We start from the raw sequence: 27380 nt of genomic DNA, 5'->3' as shown, positions 1-27380 counted from the left end.
TTGGATGTGGGTGTCAGTGCACTGGAAACAATGTTGTCATCCCTAGGATACAGCAAAGTGTGTGCTAGGTGGGTTCCATGAATGCTCACGCAGGACCAAAAGGACCACCGATGGGATGTCTGTCAGAACTAGTTGGATCAGTACGAAGCCGAAGGTGATGGACTCTTGGACTGCATCATCACTGGTGACGAGATGTGGTGTCACCACCACGAGCCGGAGTCCAAATGGCAGTTGATGGAATGGCACCACTCACACTCCCCAGCAAAGAAGTTCAAGACGCAGACATCTGCAGGCAAAGTGATGTGCACCGTCTTCTGGGACAGGAAGGGCATCATCCTCCTGGATTTCTTGGAACCAGGGGCAACTGTCAACTCTGACTGTTACGTTGAAACAGTGACTAAGCTGAAGGCCTGGATTGCCTGTGTAAGGCCAGAGAAAAGGAAACATTCCATTTGCAACATGACAACGCCAGGCCACACACAAGTTTGAAGACTACGGAATGTGTAACAAAGTTTGGGTGGATGGTGCTGTCTCATCCACCGTATAATCCTGACCTGGCACCATCAGACTTCCACTTGTTCAGACCTCTGAAGGACGCATTACGTGGGCAGTATTTCCCCAACAACAATGCTGTAATTGCAGCCATGAAAAAATGGACCGCCTTGGCAGGTGCTGACTTTTACAACTGAGGCAACAAGGCTCTCGTTCATAGCTGGCAAAATTGCATTGAGAATGGTGGTGACTGCATAGAAAAATAAATTCTGGACCACAAAAGGTCGCTTGTTTTAATGGTGCCACTCCCGTCTTCGTAGCTGTTCAACTTTTTGAGTTAAAAAATAGGCATTACTTTTGGAAAGACCCTTAAATAAGAACCCTCCCTTTCTTCTCTCAGCAAGGATCTTTATAAGTATATTTCTTCTGTTATGACAATATGTATTTTAAGGTGGTCCTGTCATGAAAAATTAAGTTTCTTCAATTTGTTTATTCTCAGCATCTCTGTGCCTCCCATCCTTTTCCTTCTCTTCCTCCATATTTCCTCTGCTCTCCATTTTCCTTCTATATTATGACATTATCCCACTCTTCCCTCTGAAAACATGAATGTCCAGAACTCTTCTTATCCTTTCTTTGAGTACCACTTTATAGTCTATTAATACCCTGTCAACCGTCTTTTCTTCCATTACACTTTCCCAGGTATACTTATGCTTGACTCTCTTCTTAAACACTGTGTCTGGTTTCATCAACTCTCTAAACACATCTCCAACATTATCTCTCAACTATGATTTTTACATAGTACCCCAAACCTCCCTACTACTCCATCTATTGTCTCATCTCAAACTCTAGCATTGAAATCCCAATCACTACTACTATTCTTCCCTAAACTATATACATTCATTTAAATCTATGAAAAAAATTCCTTTCCTCTTCACTTTTCTCATTACCAGAGCATATGCATTCACAAAATCCCACAATTCCTACCTCAGTTTCACCTTCACTTACATTAACCTGTGGGACATTTCCCTCCACTCCACCACACACTTTTCTATCTCATCACTTACCCGGAAAGCCACTCCTTCCCTCCCTGTAGTAACAGAGAAATGTGAATAGTAGTGTGGGATAGAGGAAGTGGGTGTGGAAGAAAAATTGGTATGTTTCAAGGAGGAAGCAGCAAAATGTGTAAACATATGTGAGACAAGGAGGATGGAAGGGAATAGAAGGAAAGGAAGTGGATGGTAGGATAAAGAGGTGAAGGTAGTGGTAAAAAAAAGAAGCAAGTTTATGAGGATTGGTTGTAAGTTAGAACTAGGAAAGTATATGGGAGTTACAAGAAGAAAAGAGAGGATGCAAAATGTAAAGTAAGAGAGGCAAAGATGAAGTTAGATGTAAAATGAAGTAGAAGTCTGACAAAGAATATTGAAAAGAATAAAAAGATATTTTGAAAGGAAGTGAGAGAGTAACAGGGTGAATCAGGTGGAGAGGAAAAGGTAAAGAGTATAGATGGACAGAAGTTAATGGAAGTGAAGACAGGAGGGGAAGCTAGGTAGAATATTTCAAAGAATTGTTGAATGTGGAAGAGATTAGGAAAGGGTTACTTGTGGCAGTGGAAGGAACAAGGAAAATGAATGTGAAGGGAAAGGAAAATGACAGGCATATAGAAGATAAGGTACAAAGAGCACTTGAAGTAATTAAAGCTTGTCAGGCACCTGGGTTGGATAGATGTTATGCAGAATCTTTAACAAAGGGAGGAATGTTTGTAGTGGATTGACTAGTGAGATTGTTTAATGTATGTCTAAGGAAGTGGAATGTGCTGGAGGACTTGAGTAGAGCTTTTTCAATCCCATTTTACAAAGAAAAAAGTGACAAATATGGGTGTAGTAGTTTTAGAGGGATCAGTTTGTTAAGTGTTGTTAGAATGTCATATGGGGGGGTAATTGAGAAGAATTAAGGGAGTAATTGGTGAGGAACAGTGTGGTTTTAGAAAAGGTACCAGGTGTATGGATCAAATCTTTGTGGTATGGCAGATATGCAAGAAGTCTTTGTCAAAAGTTAAGGATGTATTCTTGGGCTTTTATGGATCTAGAGAAAGCTTATATCAGGTTCAAAAGAAAGGTATTGTGGGAGATGTTGTAGATATAAGGGCTAGGGGGAAAGCTGTGAAGGAAATTCAAAAGCATTTACATGAGTTGTAGAGCCTGTGTTAGGTTGGGAAAAGGTGAGTGATTTGAGGTGAAGGTTGGGCTATGCCAGGGTTGGGTTATGTTGCCATGGTTGTTCAGTGTATATATGGATGGGGTGGTACAGGAAGTAAATGCAAGGTTGATGTGTAGAGGATGGGAGATGGTTAATGAAAGTGGAAAGAACTGGAAGGTGAGTCAGTTGTTTGGCTGATGACTTTGCACTTGTGGCTGAATCAGAGGTTCTATGGCAGTTAGTGATAGATTTTGGGAAGTTATGAGATAGGAGAAAGTTGAAAATGTGAGTAAAAGTAAGGTGATAAGATGTACAAAGGGGAAGGGTGGCAGTGATTTGAAGGTAAGTATTCAAGTGAAAGGCCAGAGGAGGTGGATAGTTATAAGTATTTGGGGTTACATGTAGCAGGGAAGGGACCAAAGATGGGTACCTGCATATAGTGGTATTGCAAGATGGACAGCAAACCTGCCCATTTTCAAAATCCATCAACCCTCTCACATCAGGAGGTGCAGCCCTAGGGAGCTGGCACTTGGTCTATTACACTTTTTCACACATGGAGAGCTGACAACCAGTAACTGCTCTCCTCTTCTTACCATTTTAAGGCAAAGACATAGAAACAGTACCACATTTTCCTGTATACTACAATTAGATAAATACATACATTGATACAATACAGACAATATTCCAAAGTTTCTTCCCAGAGAGATTCATGGGAAGTTCTAAGGACCATTGCCAATCACTGTGGGGCTGCAGGTTTTCCAAATAGTGAAACTCAAGAGAGTAAAGGAGTTGGGGTGAAGGTTAACTGTTAAGTGAGGAAATCAAGTAAATGTCTTAGAGGAATGAAAGTGTTATGAAAAATAGGCACTGTAGCTGTTGTGGGCAATGGTGAGAAGAAAAGTGTTAGCAGGTAGTTAACTGTTTATCAATTGGTCAGAACTGAACTGATTTACATGCAGCCAGGAGCTGATATATATATATATATATATATATATATATATATATATATATATATATATATATATATATATATATATATATATATATATATCATGGACAATCACTCATGGTGCATAATTACATAATTGCAATTGATTAGGTTAGCCAGCCCAATAGCTTATGCTGTGCACATTCCAATTTGATGCCACATGGCTGTACATGCCATGAGGTTTGTACAGTGGCTATGGCGAGAAGAAAAGAGTGTAGGTAGTTCATTGTTTATCAATTGGTAGGAACTGAACTGATTTACATGTGGCTAGGAGCCTATATATATATACAACATGGGTAATCACCTGTGGTGTGTAATTGCATAATTGCACTTGATTAAGTTAGCCTTGGATCACACAGGAAAGGCAGGTCAGATCAGGCCAGCCTGTCAGATCCTGCCACACACATTCCAATTTGATGCCATGTGGCTGTATGAGCCATGAGGTTTGTACAGTATCTAGGGATGGATGCAAAGAGAAGACTACATGAATGGATGATTGTGTCTACAACACTGTATGGGGCAGAGACTTGAACTACAAGGGAGGCAGAAAGGAGAAATTCAAATGGGTTTGAAAAGTATGGTAGAGGTTATGAGAATGGATAAAGAAAAAAAGTTATGAAGTAAGGAGGAGGGAGAGGGTTGAAAAGGATCTGGCAAATAAGGTTGAGGGAATACAGGGATGGTTTGTGCATATGGAAAGAACAAGTGAAAAAAAAGTCTGTAAGGCAGAGGTGGATGGAGTGAACTTGAGGGGAAGGCCAAGAATAAGATGGATGGATGGTGTAAAGGGGGCTTTGGGTAGAAGGGAAATATCTTTTGAGCAGAGAAGGGAGAAGGCATGAAATAGATGTGAGTGGAGAATGGCTGTGGAAGGGGCATAGGTTGATGTGGTCGAAAGTGATTTCTCCTCATCCTTGCTATTAATGTGAGAGTAGAAGAGAAAGGAGGGTCACCTGCTGTATATGTGCTGTATCTTGTTGCTTTGCTTCTAAACCAGGCAGTGGAAGGGGACATGGATGGCCCTTCTTCCACAAGGAGCTAAAATGAGAGGGAAGCAAATGGATGTTGGATGGGTGTAGGATTGGTGGGGCTGGGTGCATGCCTTGGCTGGCTATCTTATTTTTAGGAGGAAGAAGCCTTTTGGTATATAAATGTTATGAAAAATACCAGTTATGCAAAATTGCATTGGTTTGTGTGCATGACTAGGAGTTTTCAGTTCACAATGATCAATCTTAGTGATGATAGCAAGTTACACTAATGGTGATCTTTGTCAACATTAATCACCATTATCACCTTAATTTCAAGTTTCTTTCAAAAGCTAAATGATATTTTCATGTAAAACTTGTAAGATTTACATTACAGGTAAGGCATAAATAGACAACAACATGCATATAAACTGAGAAACAGTTACTGCTTAACATTTTAGAGTTGATGGTAAACAAAGATATTCATGCCAGAGCATCCAACTTTAAATTTGCAGCCATTCTTTTTCTGATGAAAATACATCCAATAATAGTAAAAATAACAAAATGATAATGATGATGATTTAGCAGACATTACACAAAGTGAGGGTTGTGTAGCTGGATTTGTCTACAGCATCAACCACAATGGGCTATTGTGCAAACTGAAGAGCACAGGGATGAGTGGGTTGATGTTGTTGATTTTGACACAAGTCTTGTGCAAACACACTCATCATCTGAGTGTCATTGGCTACTTCAGTGACTGGTATGAAGTCTATTTAGGTGGACTTGATGAATGATGGTATTGTTGGTTTATGATAACATTTAATGTCACAAACTCTACTTCTTAAAGAGAACTAAGATGGTGCTTTCTTTTAGAGGACTTTTGTAAAGCAAGGTATTTAATGTAATATACTCTTACTACAAACTTGCTCCGACAAGCAGCCTTAAACCACCACTCCTGACTTTTCATCCAAGTAGTGATGTTTTTAGCAGCTGAGCCAGCATGCATTGAATGATACTTTACAAAATCAGTTGCCAGACCTATAGTCCACTGTCAACATGAAAATTACTGTCACCAAAAATCACTGTCATCTTTCAACATAACAACATATTTCACAATTTTGTTCAAGCTAATATCAGACCACTTTATTCAGCAGAAGGATGACATGCCATGCAGACTGATCTAGCTTCCAAGGATTCAGAGCCCCTTTCACACAGGTTTCTTTCAAGAATTGAATACAGTATACCATCTTGTCAAAGGTATTTAAACATGGCCACCTCCAAATACACCATAATTTTCAACTACTAATCCACCTCCAAAGATCTACACTCCCCAGATCTACACTCTACGCATTCCCCTTCTCCGAACTTCCAATCTATTTTCAAGGTCACAAGATTACTTTATGCTTATTACACATTGCAGGTAAGAAACCAGTAAGTCGCATTGAGGGTGAGGTTCTGCCTGACAATCCAAGGTCATCATTCAAGTTCTCCTTTGATATTAGAACAGAGGCCAGTGATGGAATCATTTTCTATGCTGCTGATATCAAGCATAAAGACTTCATTGCTGCTTATATGAAGGATGGCAAGGTAAGAAAGAAAATAAAAAATTACAATTTATAGTTTTCATGTTATTGTCAGGCTCAATCCAGAGAAGTTTGAAGATCTGTAATGAGTGTGATGAAAGATTTTGAATGAATGTAAATATGGTGTCCTAGGAAAGAATGAAGGTGGTGAGGAAATTGCTATATTGAGAGAAAACTGGTAATTACTAATATTGTTCCATGTTTAAGAAATAAATACATTTACTTAATTGTATGTACCAACAATGGGCACCTGCAAGTGGTGGTTCTGTGATAGATGTTAGAGTCATCTCCTTGTCACCTATTTTCCAAACATCTCAATACCTTCACCTCCATCTGAAAGTGCAACCCAAGGGCCTGACATTATCTAAGGATTGGGGGGCTCAAGATTTCTCTTTGATATTTGATTCTAATTCTTCCATCTTTTCAAATAAGGAGAATTGACAACCAGCAGCTGCTCCTTCCACCTACTACCATAAGCTCTTGGCATAGAAGCAGTCCATCAATTCAACATAAACAGTAGTCCAATGTTTGATAGACTTTCTGTTTACAAGTTTATTTTTTATTATTGATAGTCTTGCTTGGCACTCACTTATTCTCTTGATCACCAGATATATTTTATTCTATCCTACCTTCTTTTCTGTCTTTATCATTGTTACCAGTTCATTGTTTAGTGCTTGTCTCTTTTTTTATGATTCTCTTCACTTCCACATTCAGTTGTCATGATAGTTCTTGCTGAGCTTCATTATTTGAGTTCCATAACAGCTTTCTGCAGATTTTTTCCTTTCCACAACAGTTCTCTGCAAGTTATTTTCAAAGGGTTTCTTACTTGTCTACATCCATAGCCATTCTCTTCTACTACTTTCCTCATTTGTTTCTTCTACATTATTCCACTTTGTAAAATGGGGGAACAGTATGACAGAAATTTTTGAAAGTAATAAAAATATGTTTTGGAAGGAAAATAAGAGAGGAAGTAAAGAAGAAAAGGTGAAAGGTGCAGATGAAAAGATGATAACAGAAGAGGCAGAAATAAGAGGAAGATGGGTAGAGAATTTTAGGGAATTGCTAGATGTGGAGGAGGGTAGGGAGGGAACATTGGTTGCAGTGGGAGGCACTAAGAAAATGTCTGTGATGGATGAGGAAAATGGGGGAGAAATAAGAAAAGATGAGGTAAAAGTAGTTATTAAAATGATGACAGCAGTTAAGGCACCTGGGTTAGATGGGTGTCATGTGGAGTTTATGGAAAAGGGAAGTACAGTAATGGTGGACTGGCTGGTGAGGTTATTTAATGTTTGTTTAAGAAAGGTAGAGTGCTGGAGGACTGGAGGAGTGCCTGCATAATGCCACTTTACAAGGGAAAAGGGGATAAATGTTAGTGTAGTAGTTTCAGAGGTATCAGTTTGTTGAGTGTAGTTGGGAGGGTTTTGATTCAGAGGATTAGGAAAGGAACAGAAGTAATTTGTGAGGAACAGTGTGGATTAAGGAAAGGTAGTGGTTGCATAGATAAAATGTTTGTGGTAAGACAGATATGTGAGAAAACTTTGGCAAAGGGTAAGGATTTTTTTTAGGCTTTTATGGATCTGGAAGAGGCTTATGACAGAATAGACAGGAAGGCACTGTGGGAGGTTTTGCAGATATAAGGAATCGGAGGAAAGCTGGTAAGAGAAGTCATTTTGGAATGGATGCTAAGAGGAGAGTGTATGAAGGGGTGATTGTGCTAACAGCACTGTATGGGGCAGAAACATGGAACTTGAGAGAGGAAGAGTTTAAAAGTGTTAGAGATGAAGTGTCTCATAAGTATGGTAGGGGTTACAAGGTTGGAGGTTGGATAGAGTGAGAAATGAGAGTAGGAGGAGAGCGGGGTGGAAAAAGAGATAGGAGATAGGGTTGATGAAAGAGTATTGGGATGGTTTGGACACATGGAAAGAATGAGTGAAGAAAGATTAGTAAAAGAAGTGTGGAAGCCAGAGGCAGAAGGAGTGAACAGGAGGGGACAACCAAAGATGAGATGGGATGGGGTAAAAGGGGTGTTGACCAAGAAGGGGATGTTTGTTGAGGAAGGAAGGGAAAAGGCAGAAAATAGGGGTGAGTGGAGAATGGCTGTGTATGGATGATACTGTAATGCATGGAAAGGAGTGAGTTGGGGACAGATGGGGTTAGGGAGTGGTTATGTGTGAATTATAGTTTTCCCTTACAAGCACAGTAGCTAAAATCTTTGAAAAAGTTATAAAAAGTAGATGGACAAAACATCTGGAGGATAACAATATACTGAATCTGAGATAATTTGGATATAGACAGGAAAGATCATGTACCACTAATTTCATCTGTTTTTACTCAAGACTACTAGATATAATACAAAAGAGGGACAGATGGGTTGATTGTGCTTTCCTAGATCTACAAAAAGCTTTTGATAAAGTTCCTCACAAAAAAAGAAAAAAAAAAAAAAAATGGAAACCATAGGAGGGATACAAGGTAAACTATTGAAATGGAAGATTTTTTGCATGGAAAAAAATTAGGGTAGTGCTCAGAGATAAGACTTCTAGTTGGGAAGAGGTAATTAGTGGAGTTCCACAAGGATCAGTGTTGGCTCCAATGTTTGCCATTTATGTGAATGACATGGATGAAGGTATGGAATGTTACATGAGCTTCTTTGTAGATGATGCAAAATTGTTAAAGAAAGTGAGTACTGAAACAGACTGAGACTCACTACCGAGATCTGAACAGGGTTTGGGAATGGAGTCAGAAGTGGGAAATGGAATTCAACATTAAGAAATGTAGCATAATGAAATTTGGAAAAGGATATCAGGACAATATAAAATTGGTGAAAAAGAAGTAGAGAAAGAGGGATCTGAAAAGACCTGGGAGTGATCATCACAAAAGATATGTCCCCTGACAAAGATATAAGCAAAATTGTCAGTGAAACCTATAACTTGCTAAGATCAATAAAAGTGGCTTTTACTTGTATGAAGAAATGGTAAAGAAAATACTAGTCACATTGATAAGGCCTAAATTGGAGTATGCAGCAACAATATAGTCACCAAGTACAAAAAAGAATGTAAAGAAGATTGAGAGAATCCAGAAAGCAACTACGAAGATGGCCTCAGCACTATCAAAACTCGTATGAAGATTGTAAAATTGGAGTTGCTGACTCTGGAACAAAGAAATGAGGTGACTTATTGACCATCTACAGAATTATGAAAGGCATGGAAGTCCTTGATAGAGAAGAATTACTAAATTGGGATAAGAGAAACACAAGGGGACATGGAAGGAAGCTCAAAAAGGACAGTTATAGAAGAGACCTGAAAAAGAACAGCTTTCCCCACAGAGTAGTGGATGTATGGAACATATTAGACAAAACTACAGTGTGTGCAAAAACAATACAAGAATTTATGAGCAAACTAGATATGGCAAGATACAAAAATGGGACATCAAGATCATAGCTCCCCTTCCAATAAGATACAAGTAGGTAAATATTCTCCCATCTTCATCCATGCCATTTACATAAATAGTAAACATTATTGGAGCCAATACCAACCCCTGTGGAACTCCACTAATCACCCCCAAACCTGAACACTTTTCTCTGAGTACTACTCTCATTTTTTTACCATTCAGGAAAGCTTCCATCTAGTTTAGTAGGTTACCTTGTATCCCTCCTATGTTTTCCAATTTGAAAAAAAAAAAATTGTGCTGCACTTTGTCAAAGGCTTTTTGTAAGTCTAGGAAAGCACAATGAGCCCATCCATCCCTTCTTGTATTATATCTATTAGTCTTGAGTAGAAACAGATTAAATTTGTAGCACGTGATCTTCCCTATCTGAATCCAAATTGTCTTGAGTTTATCATATTGTTTTCTTCCATGTGTTTTATCCATCTATTCTTGATCATATTTTCACAAATTTTGGTTACAGTGCTTGCAAGGGAGACTGGTCTGTAATTTGTTGGTTCATTGTTTCCTCCTTTATATATTGGTACAATGTTGGCATTTTTCCAGTCCTTTGGTATTTTTCCTTCTTTGAGTGAGCAACTTATTATGATGTATATTTGGTCCATTAGTTCTTCTTTACATTCTTTTAGTATCCAATTTGCAATTCCATCTGGCCCATATGATTTCCATGTTTGAGATGAGATGACTGAGAAGTATGATAGGGTTTACTAGGCTGGATAGAGTGAGATAAGAGGAGGTGAAGAGGAGAACAGGGTTGGAAAGGGAATTGGGAGATAGGATTGATGAAAGAGTATTGGGATGGTTTGGACACATGGAAAGAATGAATGAAGAAAGATTAGTAAAACAGGTGTGGAAGGCAAAGAGGGAAGGAGTGAGCATGAGGGGGTGACCAAGGATGAGATGGATGAATGGGGTAAAAGGATCATTGGGAAAGAGGGGAATGTCTGTTGAGGAAGGACAGGAGAGGACAGAAGATAGGGGCGAATGGAGAATGGTTGTATATGGATGATGCTGTGATGCATGAGGGGGAGTGGGTGAGAGATGGGGGGGAGTGAAAAATAAATTGACACAGCCCAAAGGGATTTCTCCCCATCTTCTCCATTTCTGCATGAGAGGATGGAGAGGTGGGGGTCGCCAATTTAATGAAGGAGCCTTGCTGTGGATGTGCTGTGTCTTGCGACACTGCTTCTGACCCAGGGCAGGGGACAAGATGCAGGGATGACCCGTCATCCAGGAGGTGCCAAGATAAGAGGGAGGGGATGGGGGTGGATGGGAGTGAGTAAGTGGGGATGGAATGGGTGGGAGTGGATTTTATGCCTTTATTTTTTTTGCTACCTCCCTTTAAGGGGGAAAGAGCCTTTGGTGTATGTATGTATGTATGTAGGATAGAGAAAATAGGAGACAGAATACATTCACCTAGTTGTATTTTGCGGGAAGGGGAGCTACGCTCGTGGTGTCCTGCCTTTGTATCTCGCAGTGTCTAGTTTGCTCTTAAACTCATGAATGATTTTTGTGCACACTATTTCATTGTCCAGTTTGTTCCAAGTGTCCACTCTTTGTGGAAAACTGTTTTTCTTCAGATCTCTTCTGTAGCTATGTTTTTTTATTTTCTTTTTATGTCCCCTTGTGCTTCTCTTGTCCCAGTTTAACAAGTCCTCTCTATCGAGTATTTCTGTGCCCTTCATAATTCTGTAGATGGTCAGTAGGTCACCTCTTTCTCTTCTTTGCTCCAGAGTCGGTAACTCCAGTTTGGCCAATCTCTCCAGGTGCCCTTTTTGTGGCAGCTCTCTGGATTCTTTCTATTTTCTTTATATTCTTTTTAGCACTGGGTGACCACAATGTCGTCGCATATTCTAGTCTAGGCCTTATCAGTGTGACCAATATTTTTTTCATCATTTCTTCATCCAAATATGTATATGCCACTTTTATTGATTTTAGCAAGTTGTAGGATTCTCTGACAATTTTGTTTATCTGTTTATCATAGGACAAATCATTTGAGATAGTTACACCGAAATCTGTTTTGGATCTCTCTTTCTTTTCCTCCTTGGTTCCAATTTTATATTGTCCTGATATTCTATTTTTGCTTTTTCCAAACTCCATTATGCTACACTTGTTAATATTGAAGTCCACTTCCCATTTCTGACTCCAGTTCCATACCTTATTCAGGTCTTCCTGCAGTGATTTGCAATCCTTTTCAGTTTTTACTTTCCTTAATAGTTTGGTGTCATCTGCAAAGAAGCTCATGTAACATTTCACATCATCATCCATGTCATTCACATAAATAGCAAACATTATTGGAGCCAATACAGATCCTTGCGGTACTCCACTGATTACCTCTTTCCAACCTGAATATTTTTCTCTGAACACTACTCTCATCTTTCTACCAATCAGGAAGTCCTCTATCCATTTTAGTAGGTTCCCTTGTATCCCTCCTATATGTTCCAGTTTTTTTAATAATTTTTTGTGTGGTGCTTTGCCAAAAGCTTTTTGTAAGTCTGGGAAGGCACAATCAGCCCATCCATTCCTTTTTGGCACTATGTCTATTGAGTAGAAACATATTAAGTTTATGGTACATGATCTTCCTTGTCTGAACCGAAATTGTCTTGGGTTTATTATATTGCTGTCTTCCAGGTGTTTTACCCATCTATTCTTGATGATTTTATCACAAATTTTGGCTATAGTGCTTGTTAGTGAGACTGGCCTGTAGTTAGTTGGTTCTTCCTTGTTTTCCTCCTTTATATATTGGTACAATGTTAGCATTTTCCAGTCTTTTGGTATTTTTCCTTCTTTAAGTAAGCAACTTATTATGTTATGTATTTTGTCTATTAGTTCTTCTTTGCATTCTTTTAGAATCCAATTTGCAATTCCATCCGGGCCATGTGATTTCCTGACGTCAAGGTTTGATAGATGTTCCAATATTTCTTTTTGTGTTATTGTTATCTCGCTCATATTGCTATCTGTATGCCCAGACATTTGGGTCTCAGTAAGAAAGAGAAAATAGCATTTGGAGGAGAGTAGGTTGTGCTTCTGGAAGGAAATTTGAGAGGCTGTGAATGCTGCAGAAATTATCAGAGGGTTAAAAGGGAGCATCAAGACATGTATCAGGGTTATCAATCAAAGACAAAGCCATACTGGACCCTAAAACTAATCTAAAGGGCTCCACTAGATTTTCAGTAACAAAAATAGTGGTATCATCATTATCATGTGTATTGATGAATAGAAGACATGTCTTTGAGAGCAGGCCAGACTGTTCTCCTTGTTGTTTGCAGCATGGAAAATTGTGAGAAGGAACAGCTATTCACATAGTTCAACAGAAAGAGGTATCAGGAGCTCCGGCACTCCTTACCACTTTTTTTTTATTTCTAGTAGTAATGACTGCTGCAACTTTGGCTGACTAGTAATCTCCTCAATACATTGGTTAAAGAAACATACTATATGTGCACACAAACACTCATTTATATGGAGGAAGTATACATTATGTATATTGGTCAGTTTCCAGTTCTCAGCATTTTAAACTTTGGTTTGATTTCATATAGGTTGTATTTGGTTTTAATCCTGGCACGGGAGCTGCAGTTATGAGATCAAGAAGATCCTACAATGATGGACAATGGCACAACATTATTTTAGAGCGAAAGGAACAAAATGGGCGTCTGCTTGTGGATGGAAATGTTGTGGCTGAAGCCTCTAGTAAGGGTAATTCCAAGTACATTGATGTTAAGGTGAGTCACTGTGCTTTACTGTTTTTTTCTGTGTGGTGTAATAATAATAATAAAAAAATAATAATAATAATAATAAGTAAATAAATAAATGAATAAATAAAGTTATACCCCAAACCCTCAGGTTTGTAAAATTAACCTCAACTCACTTAATAATCTCAAATGTATTTGGACAGCCCCCCTACTACTATGGAGGTCTTAATCAAACGGCCATGGACTTTGTGAGAGTGAACACAGAGGGGACCGACCTATCTTTCAATGGCTGTCTTAAAAGTTTCCGGATGAACAACAAACGACCCGGATGGAACAGAAGAGGAATTTCTGTATCAGTGTCAAAGTGCTCTGACTACGTTGAGCCAGGAGTATTCCTAGGAGGCGAGCCACGCTCTTACATCATTGTCCGTAAGTTCCTTTGTAGTGGGAAGAAAAATGAGGGACAAATGTTGAGGACGGGAGACTAGGATGAGGATGAGGAAGGTGAACATTTGGGGATATGCTCTATTTTTTCTAAGTATTCATTACATTCCCTCAGGGCATAAAAAAAAAAAAAAAAAAAGATTAGTACATACCATAGTTACAGGGGAATAAGATGCTTTCTTATGCAATGTGTCCAATGTGATCATATCATAGATAGGAGATGGAGTGCCATAGGCTAGTAGACTAGGGTGTCAGACAAACATGGATTTGCTTGGCACAATTTTTTTTATGAAGTATAGAATATTGAAAAAAGCCATATCATTACCGTAAATTGTGTTACCAATAATAGCATATTGACAAGAAGCCAAATTATCATAGTCTATTAGAACAAATTTAATGGCAAATTGCTTACACTACATCAGCAGTTACTGGTAAGATGAAACTTTATATCATCTCACTATACCTCCTTTCCCTGTCTGAATAATCCACACCAGATATACCATTAATGTCTTACATTATTTAGAAACTGTGTTACCTTCAAGAAATGGTAACAAACTTCAGCTATGAGTCAGCCATTTGCAATGAAAGAATGTCCACAAAACAATAGTGATCTAATTAGATGTAGAGGTAGTATACTCTTTCATTACTGTATTTACTTTTATAGAATTATATATTTCCCCCCCCCACAAAAATACTTTAAAATATCTTTCAATGAATGTATGATGAAACACACTAATATTTTTTTCCCCCCACAAAACAATCTTGTAATATAAGGGAGCATCTTACGCTAGGGTGCATCTTATATTCCTGTAAATACAGTATTTTGCCAGACTTATATTTTACATGATGTTGGCCTGCTGGGTGATTCTAATCCAAAATTTATTGATATTTAATCCTTTTTTCTCAAAGGTGACCGTTTCAATGTTGGACGTGAGTTCACATTGACGATGGAAATCAAGCCGCGTGTCACCTCAGGAGTCCTAATATCTGTCCATGGACGTAGAGACTTCATCCTTTTGGAGATGCGGGATGGATCAGTGCAATTTAGCGTTGACAATGGCAATGGCATCATTATAGCCAAACACACACCTGCCTCCAAGTTCAATCTTTGCGATGGGAACTGGCATGAAATCCAAGGTAAGAATGTGGAGAGCTTTGTACTTCCATGAACTAATACTGGAAAATATTATTCTCCTGTGAAAATATAGAAGACTCTGGTATCATGTAGTAGTGAATACATTGTAGCATACAGCCAATGCTTTAAGGACTGCTTTGAAGTGCCCATACAGACTGAAGTCACACATCATTTGTCTGTGTTAAGCTATGATTATATGGTTATAATAGTTCCAAACTTCACTGTCATTTTGACCGTCGTGTGTGTGTGTAAGAGATATGCAAAAATTGTCAAATGTACATTTTTAGAGATCATGAGTCATTTAAAGTTATATGGAGTAAAATGTTTGAGAAAATGGTATAGCATAGGCTCTGCCAATGAAAGTTCCTCATTCTGGATAGAGGATAGGGCATGGTGTAGCTCCTTTTATGTGACTGGTGGGAACATCTCTAATAGTAAGGTTGGACTTGCATCTAATCACTCCTTCAAAGATAAGGTTGGATGGACAGATGCTAAGGTTGGATATCAAGCATTCCATTGACTAGTGTAACCATAGCTTTAGACTAAAATCTCTACTCACAAAGGAATTATACTACTTTTGTACTACAACTGTCCCTCCTTTATGTTGTTCCCTTGAGACTATCCTTTTCCACATCTTTGACTACCTCATCATATCCCCTGTGGTAGGAGGGAGGGGACAAGAATTTTGCCACCATTATTCCCACACAAGTCATAAAAGATGACAAATTGGGGCTGTGATGAGACTAGGGATCCCATTCTCTGTATGCTCATCCTATGAGAAGTCAAGGCATAAGAGGAAAACTCCAATCAGAACCCTAAAAAGTGGGTCATTAAATGTGCCAGGCTGTGGTACAGAGTAAAGGAAAGAGATAGGTAGTTTGTGAGACGAAAGATGGATGTCTTTAAGTGAAACATTGAAAGGGAGGGGTGATTTTGAGTTTAAGAATGTGTTGGGGAGGGTACTGAAGAAGGGGTGAGGGAGGGAAAGAGTTTCTCTGCTGGCAAGTGATGGAACAGGAAAGCATGATGGAGTGCAGGGAAGTGCCTTCAGGGTTCATGTGGATGAAGGTGAAAATGGTATGGAACTATGGATTTTTGTGCATGCATATGGATCTGGTAGTGAGAAAAGGGAATTTTTTTTCATAGATTAAGTGTTTAGACTTTTGTGAGGTTGCCAGTTTCCTGGAGGCCACAGGTCTCCGGCAAGAGAAACCAGGGGCAATGGATTTATTGACTAGTTGGGAGGAATGTGAATGTATTGGTGCTGAGGGATCTCAATGCTAGTAGAGGATGAACCAATAGATGGTGTACAAGGGGGTGTTGATGATAGCAAATACAGTGGTTAAGAAGACAACCAAGCATAAGTAGACATATTTATTTGGATGGGGTGGTATGGGAGGTAGATGGGAGAATGGTGGGCAGGGGATTGGAGATAGAAAGAATGGAAGGAAGTGAGAGGTGAGCCAATTGTTGTTTGCTGATGACATTGTGCCTAAGGCTGAGTCAGAGGAGGGTCTGAGGCAATGACAGAGTTTGGGAGGATATGTGATAGGAGATAGATGAAAGTAAATGAGAGTAAAAGGAAAGTGACAAGATGTACAAGAGTTGATGGTGGCAGTAAGCTGGAGGTAAGTCTAAAGGAGAGTTAGAGGAAATGGATAGTATTGAATACTTAGGGTCACATGTAGCAGGGAATGGAAGAATGGGATAGAGGTAAACTGTCAAGTACAGGAAGCAAGTAAATGTCTTGGGAGAATGAAAAGTGTCATGAGAAATAGATATCTGGGAAGGAGTGATTGTGCCTATGATACTGTTTGGGGTAAAGATTTGGATTATAAAAAGGGCAGAAAAGATCAATTTAAATGTATTTACCTAGGTGTATTTTACGGGACGAGAGTGATGCTCGTAGTGAGCCATTCTCATATCTCTCTGCATCCAGTTTCTTCTTAAAATCATATACAGTTTTTGCACTCACTGTTTCTCCGTTTAGTTTGTTCCAGACATCAATCACTCTATGTGAGAAGCTATTCTTTTTCAGGTCTCTTCTGTAACTGTCCTTCTTTAGCTTCTTTTCGTGTCCTCTTGTTTCTCTTTTGTCCCATTTTAATAAGTCGTCTCTATCAAGAATTTCCATCCCTTTCATAATTCTGTAAATGGTCAGCAAATCCCCTCTTTCTCTTCTGATACATGTAATTTCTCCAGTCTTTGTTTGTACATCAAATTTGATAGTGTAGGTGCCATTTTTGTTGCTGCTCTTTGGATTCTTTCTAATTTTCTTATGTTCTTTTTTGTGCCAGGTGCCCATAGTGTTGCAGCATACTCTAGTTAGGTCTTATTACAGTTACCACTATATTCTTTACCATTTTTTCATCTATGTAATCAAAGGCACCTTTCATTGATCTTAATAAGTTAAAAGTCTCCAAATAATTTATTGATATATTTATCAGGTCACTTGAGATGATCACTCCCAGGTCCGTTTCTGAATCAGTTTTTTTTACTTCCTTGTTTCCAATTTTATATTGACCCTATATTCTATTTTTGCTTTCTCCAAATTCAATTATGCTACATTTCTTGATGTTGAAGTTCATTTCATATCTCTGACTCCATTTCTATATTTTGTCCAGGTCTTGTAGTGATCTGCAATCTTCCTCTGTGCTTACTCTCTTGAGTAATTTGGCATTGTCAGCAAAGAAGTTCATGTAACAATTCTCTCCCTCATCCATATCATTTATTTATATAGTAAACATTAAATGAGCCAATACAGAGCCTTGTGGGACATAACTTTTCACATCTTCCCAGTTTTAATTTTTGTTTCAAAGTACCACTCTAATTTTTCTCCCATTCAAGAAATCCTTCACCCATTCCAGTAGCTTACCTTATATTCCTCCTATTATCTCAATTTTTCTTATTAATTTTTTATGTGGTACTTTATCAAATGCCTTCTGCAAGTCCAAGAAGGCACAATCTGCCCAGCCATCTCTTTCTTGTATTATCTCAATCTTGAGTAAAAGCATAATTATTTAGGGTTTACTATTTTATTTTCTTCCAAGTGTTTGGTCCATTTGTTTCTGATAACTTTTTTGCATATTTTTGCTACTGTGCTTGTAAGGGATACTGGTCTGAAGTTTGTAGGATCTTCTTTGTTTCCTCCTTTATATATTGGTAATATGTTTGCATCTTTCCAATCCTGCAGTACCTTTCCTTCTTTGAGTGAAAAGTCTATTATCTTGTATAATTTGTCTGTCAGTTCATCTATACACTCGGTATTCAATTTGCAATTCCATGTGGTCCATGCAATTTCCTAACATCTAGGTTTTTTATTTGATCTCATATTTCTTTCTGTGTTACCTTTATTTCTTTCATTTTAGGGGATATTTCTTGTTGTCCATCTTCCCATATTTGAGCTCTCAATTGTTAAAATAGACTTGAAATGTCTGATCATAACTTCTGCCATTTCTATGTCATCTATATATTCTTTATCTCTTTCACGCAGTTTTCCTATTTCGTGTTTATCCTTTAATTTGTCATTTATATATCTGTAAAAGAGTTTAGGTTGATCCTTACATTTGTCTATAATATCTTTTTCATAATTTCTTTTTTCTTTCCTGCATATATTCACATATTCGTTCCTAAGTTTTATATATGTTTGCCATTTGGATGTTTTTTTGTCTGCTTTCCAGGCTTTGTCTCTTCAGTCTTTAGCCTCACTGCATCTTTTGTTATACCAACACTTTATATAAATCTCTTTTTGCTTGTTCTTTGGTACATATTTATCAATTCCTTCCTTGTACTTTTCTTTATGTTCCATTTGTCTTCCATCTTTGTTTCCTCTCAAGAGAATTTATCCCAGTTTGTGTTTTGGATAAATTTTCTTAGTTTTACAAAATCCGTTTTGTTGTACATTAATCTTCCTTCTCTATGTTTATCATTCCTACCTACATTGTTTTGTTGTTTTAATTCAAACTCTATTAGTATAAGGTCACTCTATCCAATTGGTGTTTTATACTCCATTTTGTTCATGATATCTGGTTCAGAAGTTAATATTAAGTCTATTTTCAACAGTTCGTCATTGTTTCTAAATATAATATTTTCTTTAACCCATTGTGTTAAGGTGTATCGATGGTCATATCCAGTAGAATGGTGCTCCAAAGTTCTTCCCCTTTTACTATCATTTCTTCCCAGATTATATCCTTTGCATTAAAATCTCCCATGATTACTATGTTACCACCCTCTTTCAGTAACTTGTTTAGCACATTCATTGTGTTTTCCAGTAATTTAGAATGACCGCTATCAGACCAAGCCTGTGTTTGTGGTAGTACATACACTGCTACAAATTTTCTGCTTTTCATATTTTTGTTTACAATTTTAATCATAATTAATTCTACATTACCTTTGCCTTCATTAATCTTTGTCACATTTAGACTCTTTTTGGTCAATATCATGACAGCTCCTCCCTGCATGTCTGTTTTGTTTTTCGCCCAGTGGTTGTATAGACCTTGTCCCACTATACTTGTTGATAGAAGTACTTTCAGTTTTGTCTCCACAATTCCCATAATGTCAGGTTTCTCTATTTCTAGATAGTCATTTAGTTCATTAATTCCAGAGATCATGCCACCGATATTTGTGTATGCCACTTTTAGTTTCATATGTTCTTTTCTTTTTTGGTTTAAGTTTCCATTTTTTTGATGTACCATTTATTCAGTCTCAAATCCAGTACTCTCCAAAATAACTCATTTTTTTCTGTCTCTGTTCTTGTCTCATTTCTATCATTGGCTTCAATTCTGAGAGCTTTGTCTTTCTCTTTTTCCTCATCACTCATTTCCTTTTTTATCCATGTACGTTTGAATTTCTCACTGTTTGCCAATTTGACCGTTTTCAACAATACCTCCTCGGCTATCATTTGAGGTCTTAGTTTTATTTTCAGAGGACTATGTTGTTTATCTTTTGAATATTTGCCTATCCTGTGGGTCTCGTCAATTTCCTTATCAAAAGTTTGCCCTTCGTTCTGTATTTCTTTCAAAATTTCCTTAGCTATTTCCTTCTCCTCCTTTTCTCTGGTATTTATACATATCATGTTTTTCCTGGATACCATGGACCACAATGCACTTACCTTTGTCAACTATATCTCTCACCTTTTTCAGTTCTTCATTTTTATTTTTGTCCTCATTTTTCCATTTTTTTTTTTTTTTCCCTCATTTTTCATTCTTTCATTTTCTCTTTTGAGAATATCAATTTGACTCTTTAGGTCATTTAATTCTCTAATTGTTTGCTCATTACTCTTACACAAAGTAATCAATTCCCTAAGTACAGCTCGGTACTCCAATTTCAAATCTATGATTTCTTCCAGTAATTCATGTACTTCGCGATTTCTTAATGCATTACTATAACTTCCCTATCTATATCTAAGCTTTTACCTATTTTTCCTGGATTTCTTTGAAAACCTGAAAAACTGTTGTTCTCTCACCTTTGGTTTATCCTTGGAGTATCAATCAAACAAGTTTTTTTTGGGGATGACACCTCTTGGACTTTCCACTTTACTTATATCCAGGCCTCTCTTCATTGGTTCTTTTAATATTCTTTCGCCTTTTTCTTTCTCCATTGTGCCAAACTATACTTATTTCAAGAACTGGATTCTACTTTATCGGTCACACGAGACACATAGCCGACACATCCCGCACAATAACAACTAGTTTCCCTCGTGTCGGCAACAAAACTGCTAGATAGGTGCTCAATCGCTGCACTTCCTTTCGCTTCAGTGTCTTGTTCATGATGAAGTGTTTGTGAAGTAGGATGGGTGTTATGAAGATGGATAAAGTGAAAAATGAAGAGATGTAGAGGAGAGCACAGGTGGAGAGGAAGCTGTCTGATGGGGGTGATAAAGTAATACTGAGATGGTTTTGGCAATGGAAAGAATAAGAGCAGAAAGATTAAGAAAAGAGTGAGGAAAGCAGGGGTAGATGGAGTGAACTTGAGGGGAAGACCAAGAATAAGATGAATGTATGGGGTGATGGAGGCTTTGAATAAAAGGGGAATGTCTGTTCAGCAGGGAAGGGAGAAGGTAAGAGAGAGGTGTGGGTGGAGAATGGCTATGGAATATAAATTGATGTGGCCCAAAGGGATTTTTCCTCATCTTCTCTATTTTCATATGAGGAGACGAGGAGGGAGGGCAGGTTACCATGTAAATGAAGTGAGTTGCCCCTGCTGTGGATATGTTGTGTCTTACTACATTGCTTCTTGCCCAGGCAATGGGCATGGGACAGTGATGACCCTTCCTACATAAGGAGATAAGATAAAAGGGAAATTGATGATAGATGGGAGTGGGATGGGTAGGTGCATACCTTGGCTGGCTACCTCCCTTACACAGGGGAAGAAGCCTATTGGTATATAGATAGATAAATCTTACCTGTTCAATTCAAAGATATACTCATGTTGAATTTTCTTCTACAGCAATCAAGACAAGCCATGTGGCCCTTCTTGTTGTGGATGGAGTGTCCACTGCCCCTGTGAGTGGAAGGCGTGGTGCCACTTCCACTGATACTTTAAGTCCCATCTTCCTTGGTTCTCAGCCCCATATTCTCAAACGCCGTGGAAATGCCACCCCAGATAAGTTTGTAGGCTGTATACGTAACCTGAAGATCAACAAGGAAGCTACTTCCTTGGCCTACTCAACCTTTGTAGGGAATGTCAATGCAGGTGTTTGCCCAACAATCTAAGTTCTTAATAAAGTTATGCTTATATAGTGTTGCTTTATGCAATGATTATAACTGAATGGGTTGTTATTTTGCCAGTATCTCATGCAAAAGCTATCATAAGGTTGGATTTGGTTAACAAGTAAGTAAATATTCACAATAAATTGTACAGAATTTTTAATTTAAAGGATGTAGAATTAATTTAGGAAATTGTTTTGAAAATGTCTTGAAAATGTTGTGGAATTACCTCTTAAGATTCTGTAAATGTACCATGGCAAGAGTAGCAAAAAGATAAAAAAGATTTAACTAGAATAAAAAGTACCTTAATAGCTGAAGAAGTTCATCATCAGTGCAAATAGTCAATGAGAACACACCATAAAGGCAAGAACAGAATAAATAATTATGCAAGTCTGCACATGGGTGGTGGAAGAAAGAAGGAATTACTGATTAGGTGTGTCTTTGATCATTAATGGGCTAGTTGGTAAATATACCTTATTGTAGATGGAAGAGTTGTTATGTCTGGTGGCATAAATTCAAAAGACAGAGGGTATTAATTATGAAAGAGAGTAGAAGAAAATGTATGAATAGAAAAGGGGCTGAAGAAGAGACTAAAGGGATTGGGATTAATGGAAATCTGTAAAGCATAGGGGAAAAATCATCTGGGGAGGAGTGGGCAGAAAAGATAATACTAAGGAAGTGGGTGGGTGGGTGGGAGGAAAAATCTTGGCAAAAGTATGGGGTGTAACTATAAATTGGGTTGTGTGCCATATTGGACAGTGCTTGTTTGAAAGGGTATTAAATATTTTAATCCTCCAACATAAGAACAGGATAGGGATCTTATTATTTTGAATTTTCCAATGAAAGAAAATTGTTAGAAATAGTGAACCAATATTTTTTTCTGAAGAAGCTTTATTGGGTTGAATTAAACAAAAGCTAATGTAATCATAATAAAATTGGCTGAGTAAATTTATTAAATATTTGTTTTAGTTTTATTGCATATATTCATCCTTAACACAAGCACAATAGCAAAAATATGTGAAAAAGTTATCAAAAGTAGATGGGTTAAACATCTGGAAGAAAACAATATACTGAATCCAAATCAATTTGGATTTAGACAAGGAAGGTCATGTATAACAAACTTGATCTGCTTCTACTCAAGGCTAATAGAAATAATACAAGAAAGGGATGGATGAGCGGACTGTGCTTTTCTAGATCTACAAAAAGCATTTGTTAAAGTACCACAAAAAAAACTAATAAGAAAAATAGAATCAATAGGTGGCATCTCAAAGGAAAATTATTGGAATGGATGGAAGACTTCTTGACTGGGAGGAAAATGAGGGTAGTAATTAGAGACAAATAGTCAGCCTGGGAAGAAACGATAAATGGCGTCCTGCAAGGTTCGGTGTTGGCTCCAATCATGTTTGCCATATATATAAATGACATGGATGACTCAAAAATACTAAAGAAAATAAGTACAGAGGAAGATTGTGAATCATTACAGATAGACTGAGGTAAAATCTGGAAATGGAGTCAAAAGTGGGAAGTGAACTTTAACATCAAGAAGTGTAGTATAATGGAGTTTAGAAAAAGTAAAAACAGAATATCGAGAATTTATAAAATTGGTGAAGAAGTAAAAAAAGTGAACTCGGAAAGAGACCTAGGAGTAATAATCAGCAAAGACATGTCACTGGACAAACATATCAACAAAATAATCAGAGAAACCTTCAACCTACTAAGGTTAATGAAAGTGGCATTTGACTATTTGGCAAAGGAAATGATTAAGAAAATAATAGTTACACTGATAATACCAAAATTGGAGTATGCAGCAACAATATGGACGACCAGTACTAAAAAGAATATAAAGAAATTAGAAAGAATACAAAGATGGCACCACGGCTCCCCAAATTGACATACGAATAAAGATTGTCCAAATTGGAACTACCAACTCTAGAACAAAGAAGAGAAACAGGAGATCTACTGATTATAGAATCATGAAAGGAATGGAAATCCTAGAGATGATTTCGCTCATTCATTTCAACACTGACATAACTCAAAAAATGCTACTTTTCAGGAGAAGCAAAATAAACTTTTAATTATGTAATACAGTCTCCCATGGAACTTTTAAATGAGGTATTTAGCAATGAATTTTTATTTCATGATTAAATGTAGTACATGACATCTCATATTAAAAAATACATTTATTATAAACATGCTTTGTGCCTATTTGAAAAATAAATTTGGAATTATGACGTTATTGCCTTGAGCGACATCTAGCGGCCAGTTTTGCTACTAGAGTTATGGCGTTCTTACCACAAATAAATATAGAAAATGGCAAATTCAGTGGTATAAATAACTCAAAATCTTCAATTTTTGAGTTATGTCATTGTTGAAATGAATGAGCGATTTATTACAGAGGGACAACAGAAAAACAAGAGTACGTGAAAAGAAACTCAAAAAGGATAATTATAGAAGAGATCTGAAAAAGAATAACTTCCCACTATTCAAGAATTTAAGAACAAAGAAGGGTGTAGAAAAGAAGAAGCAGGCATTCAACGATTGGCTACAAATTAGGACAAGGGAATCGTATAAGAGGTACAAAGTAAAGATAAAGGAAGTTAAGCATAAGATAAAGGAAGCAAAGAGGAGAGCAGATGTGAAATGGGGTAAGAATATGACAGAAATTTTTGAAAGTAATAAAAAGATGTTTTGGAAGGAAATTAAAAGAGGAAGCAGAGGCGAATCAAGTAGAGAAGAAAAGGTAAAAGGTGCAGATGGAGAGATGATAATGGAAGAGAGGGCAGTGAGAGAAAGGTGGGCAGAGTATTTTAGGGAGTTGCTAAATGTGAAGGAGGATAGGGAGGGAAAGATAGTTGCATGGGAAGCACTAAGAAAATGAGACTGATGAGTGAGGTAAATGAAGGAGAAATAGGGAATGATGAAGTGAAAGCAGCTGTTAAGATGATGAGGTTATTTAATGTTTGTGTAAGAGAGGGTAGAGTGCCGGAGGACTGGAGGAGTGCCTGTATAGTTCCGCTTTACAAGGGAAAAGGGGGCAAGTGTGAGTGTAGTAGTTTCAGAGGGATCAGCTTGTTGAGTGTAGTTGGAAAGACTTATGGGAGTTATGGGAGGGTCTTGATTGAGGGGATTAGGAGAGGAACAGAGGGAGTAATTGGTGAGGAACAGTGTGGGTTTAGGACAGGTAGGGGTTGTGTAGATCAGATTTTTGTGGTAAGATAGATATGTGAGGAAGCTATAGGAAAAGGTAAGGATGTTTTTTGGGCTTTTATGGATCTGGAAAAGGCTTACGATAGGGTAGACAGGAAGGCACTATGGGAGGTTATGCAGATATATGGGATAGGAGGAAAGCTGTTAAGAGCAGTCAAGAGTTTTTACGGGAGTAGTAGAGCTTGTGTTAGGATTAGAAATGGAGAGAGTGAATGGTTTGAGGTAAAGGTGGGACTTCATCAGGGATGTATTATGTCGCCATGGCTGTTCAATCTTTACATGGAAGGGGTGGTGCAAGAGGTGAATGCAAGGGTAGTGGGTCAGGGGTTGGAGATGGTTAAAGAAAATGGAGAAAAGTGGGAGGTGAGCCAGTTGTTGTAGCAGGATCAGAGGAGGGATTGAGGGAGTTAGTGACAGAGTTTGAGAAGGTGTGTGAAAGAAGGAAGCTGAAGATAAATGTGGGCAAAAGTGAGGTGATGAGATGTACAAGGGGAGAGAGTGACAGCAGGCTGGAAGTGAGCATAAAGGGTGAAAGACTGGAGGAAGTGGATAGTTTTAGATACTTGGGTGTGAATGTGGCAGGAAAGGGAGGAGTGGGGGTGGAGGTAGAATGTAGATTGAGAGAAGCGAGTAAATGCCTTGGTGGATTAAAAAGTGTAATGAGAAATAGACATCTGGGAATGGATGCTAAGAGGAGACTGTATGAAGGAGTGATTGTGGCAACAGCACTGTATGGGGCAGAAACATGGAACATAAGAGAGGAAGAGAGAAGGAGTTTGAATGTATTTGAGATGAAATGTCTGAGAAGTATGATAGTGGTTACTAGGCTAGGGTGAAAAATGAGGAGGTGAGGAGGAGAACAGGGGTGGAAAGGGAGCTGGGAGATAGGGTTGATGAAAGAGTATTGGGATAGTTTGGACACATGGAAAGAATGAGTGAAGAAAGATTAGTAAAAGAAGTGTGGAAAGAGTGAAGATGAGGGGGCATCCTAGGATGAGATGGATGGATAGGGTGAAAGGAGCATTATAAAAGAGAGGAATGTCTGTGGAGGAAGGACAGGAGAGGACAGAGGATAGGGGTGAATGGAGAAGGGTTGTGTATGGATGATGCTGTGATGCATGAGGGAGAGTGGGTGGGGGATGGAGGGTGAGGAAGTATGTATGAGAAAAAAATTGACGCAGCCCAAAGGGATTTCTCCCCATCTCCTTTTCTGCATGAGGGGATGGAGAGGGGGGGTTGCCGAATTTATGAAGCGGCCTTGCTGTGGATGTGCTGTGTCTTGCAATACTGCTTCTGACCCAGGGCAGTGGACAGGATGAAGGGATGACCTGTCATCCAGGAGGTTGCAAGATAAGAGGGAGGGAGGAGAGCGGAATATAAAGGAAATGGAATGGGTGGGAGTATTTTCTTTGCCTTTTTCTTTTTGGCTACCCCCTGTGTAAGGGGAAAAAGGCCTGTGGTATATGTATGTAGTGCTAAATTTTAATATTGAATTTTGAACAGACCTAAAGGAAGGGGTGGGTGGAAGTGGATATTTAGGGAAGGTGTCGGGAAGGGTATGGGTGATTCACCAAGCAACCACCGTAGCAGCAACATCTCTGCTCACGCTTCCTTTTGCCAAGAAGAAATTCCCTGTACCCGAGATAATTCTCGTTTCCCTTGAGAACTCACTCTGCCAGATGACACATGTCCCCTAGTAACTCTTCTGTATGACCACCATTGCCCCTGAAGTCTTAATACATGGTGGCTCTGCAGAAGAGGGGGGAAAGCCCTCCTGGTCTCGTACCACTAGTGTACAACCGGCATAGACCCGTGCAGTGTTTGGCCAGTATCACCAGAGATAGTAGCCGACCCCCATGACCTCCCATGTCGAGACCCACCCCCCATATACACTCGTGCATCAAGTCAGTGTAATCAGTATATCGCTAACGTAATTCATTCCTCTTTCCACTAACTCGTAAACTAACGTTCACTGTCCCCCGCTATCTGCCCCTACAACAATTGCTCAACAATCACTACCCCTTTATCCATCATGCATAACACCAACACAATCACTAGCACTTTATGCTCATCAATTTCGGAACGTTTCAGTCCCTTTAAATGTAAGGTATGGTAAATTATTATATCTGGTGAAATCTGGCAAGTGTTCACCAGCTGAGGACCGCGGGAACCCATGTAGTGTGAAATTAGATCAATAGATGGCATTAGTGGCTGCCAGCCTTGAGAGACGCCAAGTGAGCGACGCCATTTGCAGGCTTGTGTAAAGAAGAGGATTTGCTCCAGACGAGATGTCCCAGGATGCCAATGATAGTAGGTGTTCAGCTTCCAGAAAATCACAGTTTGTTCATGAATGCATAGAGAAGATGATAAGTGATTATAAAACTGTTTTTTAATTTTTTGAGAAAATTACATATGTAAGTTTAAATGTAACTTTTCTGGTACACAGAGCACAGGACCTATGTTTATATTTTTTCTGAAACGTGTCATTTTCGGTGACCAGAGTAGAACTTTTGAAAAATAACATACGGTTACA

At 38.4% G+C, this 27380-nt stretch overlaps 1 protein-coding gene and 1 long non-coding RNA gene across 16 annotated transcripts in view; one reads left to right on the top strand and one right to left on the bottom strand.

The window, feature by feature from the left end:
• Positions 1-22601, top strand: part of LanA (laminin subunit alpha) — a 290394-nt gene extending 267793 nt beyond the window's left edge. For all 14 annotated transcript variants that reach the window (XM_076190221.1, XM_076190217.1, XM_076190223.1 and 11 more), the window contains 5 exons: positions 6062-6228; positions 13202-13384; positions 13558-13783; positions 14708-14935; positions 21381-22601. In XM_076190221.1, the coding sequence (XP_076046336.1) occupies positions 6062-6228; positions 13202-13384; positions 13558-13783; positions 14708-14935; positions 21381-21646 (1070 nt within the window). In that variant the 3' untranslated portion in view covers positions 21647-22601. The remainder of the gene's footprint in view (positions 1-6061; positions 6229-13201; positions 13385-13557; positions 13784-14707; positions 14936-21380) is intronic.
• LOC143028323 (uncharacterized) overlaps positions 1-27380 on the bottom strand; it is a 104542-nt gene that overhangs the window by 68379 nt on the left and 8783 nt on the right. The gene's annotated exons all lie outside the window — the stretch shown is intronic.

This window comes from Oratosquilla oratoria, chromosome 9 (assembly GCF_046742065.1).
Source record: "Oratosquilla oratoria isolate Oo_2021 chromosome 9, ASM4674206v1, whole genome shotgun sequence".
Lineage (NCBI taxonomy): Eukaryota > Metazoa > Arthropoda > Malacostraca > Stomatopoda > Squillidae > Oratosquilla > Oratosquilla oratoria.
This window is presented reverse-complemented; position numbering and strand designations above follow the sequence as displayed.